Here is a 1,399-nt window from a genome sequence, read left to right as displayed (position 1 = left end):
GCACGTCAGAGATTCTGTTATTGACAGGAGTTCTGTGCTGTTTTAGGAACCTGCTGCCAAAAACACTAGTCAAAGATCTTCTATATAACAGGAGCACTCGGGTGTTTTAAAGAACATAATGCCAAAACGCTAGTTAAAAGGTACTTTATACGACAAATGTTTTTACAAATTTTCTGCAAAAATGTTAGTCACTCCCAAGTTTTGAACTAGTGAGCCAGAATGATCTGATGATTTCTTGGCCGGGTTTGGCCCACGGGCTGCCACGTGAAGTCAGAGATACACTGAAGTTGTTTGGAACATTATTTATTCCTGTGTCATATGCAGATGAAATATCAACGTAAAGACATTGCGACAATCCGATAATAAGAGATCTTAGTGTCCACTGGATTGGAGATGATTAAAAGTCAGGCTCCAGGCGGGGAAGCACCGGTAGGATGAGGTTCCCAAACGATGAGTCCTGCGTGATGAAGAAGCCTGACGAGTGGCCGTGTGCGTGCTGCAGTGCGGCCTTCTGCTGGGCGGCGATGTGCTGCTGCTCCGCGCTGTCCCTCGTCTCCTTGGCGTTGCTTCTGCCGGAGGACAGAGGAGTGTTGGCTCCGGGATCGCTCATGGACTGCGTCTGCAACAGCCGCCGCTTCTCCTTATCCAGCTCCGCCAGGATAGCTACTCGAGTCTTGGTCGGAAAGCCTTGCTGCCCAGGAGGGTTGGCGGCAGCCATGTCAGGGTAGAAGCACGGTTAAAGGAGTAAAAACAACCTCCAAGCTGTATTTAATGTTATATGGCCGTATCAACTCGTGCCATAATAATCCGCCGCTTCCGATTTACGTCTTGCGCGTTCCTAAACGCCACACTTCCGGTCTGTCTTCTTCGTGTTGTAATACACTGAACTCTATGGTTTTAATAGCGCGACGTCGCCATCTTTTGGTTCGGAGTGTACATGCCTACGTTTGTCTGGGTTGTTGGCGGTCGTTTGTAAAAAAGTGGTGTAATTTGAAATATTTAGATTGTGTTCATTACCTTTCGATCGTTTTGCCAATGTATTATGTTTGTTACAAGAGATGGAAGAAACCAGGAGGATTATGTTGTTCCAGTAAATATACACTAGGTGTCAGCAGTGAGCCACCAACTAATACTGAGACGACTAACCCATGCAAAAAGATGAAAAAACATTACATATTTTTAATTTTTACGTTTTATTAGTTAGGTGGGTAAATATATTCTAAATTTACCCTGAAATCACATTTTCCTTAATTTGTTATCTTCCATTTGAATAATTTTCAACACTGCTTGTACTGTCTCATTTATCCACAAACCCTACTGTAGTAATTTTACTCTTCTGCCTTGTGTATCTACGTCTTTCCGTATTAGAAAATGGTAATATGAAAAAGTTGTACACGAA

General features: G+C 43.5%; 1 protein-coding gene across 1 annotated transcript; it reads right to left on the bottom strand.

The window, feature by feature from the left end:
• Positions 1–287: 287 nt before the first annotated feature.
• inip (ints3 and nabp interacting protein) lies at positions 288–892 on the bottom strand. The gene has a single exon (XM_054764765.1). The coding sequence runs from the start codon at positions 716–718 to the stop codon at positions 398–400; it is 321 nt and encodes a 106-aa protein (XP_054620740.1). The 5' UTR covers positions 719–892; the 3' UTR covers positions 288–397.
• Positions 893–1,399: the final 507 nt, after the last annotated feature.

This window comes from Dunckerocampus dactyliophorus, chromosome 20, assembly GCF_027744805.1.
Source record: "Dunckerocampus dactyliophorus isolate RoL2022-P2 chromosome 20, RoL_Ddac_1.1, whole genome shotgun sequence".
In the NCBI taxonomy this organism is placed as follows: domain Eukaryota; kingdom Metazoa; phylum Chordata; class Actinopteri; order Syngnathiformes; family Syngnathidae; genus Dunckerocampus; species Dunckerocampus dactyliophorus.
The sequence above is the reverse complement of the archived record's forward strand: the minus strand, read 5'-3'. Positions and strand labels throughout refer to the sequence as shown.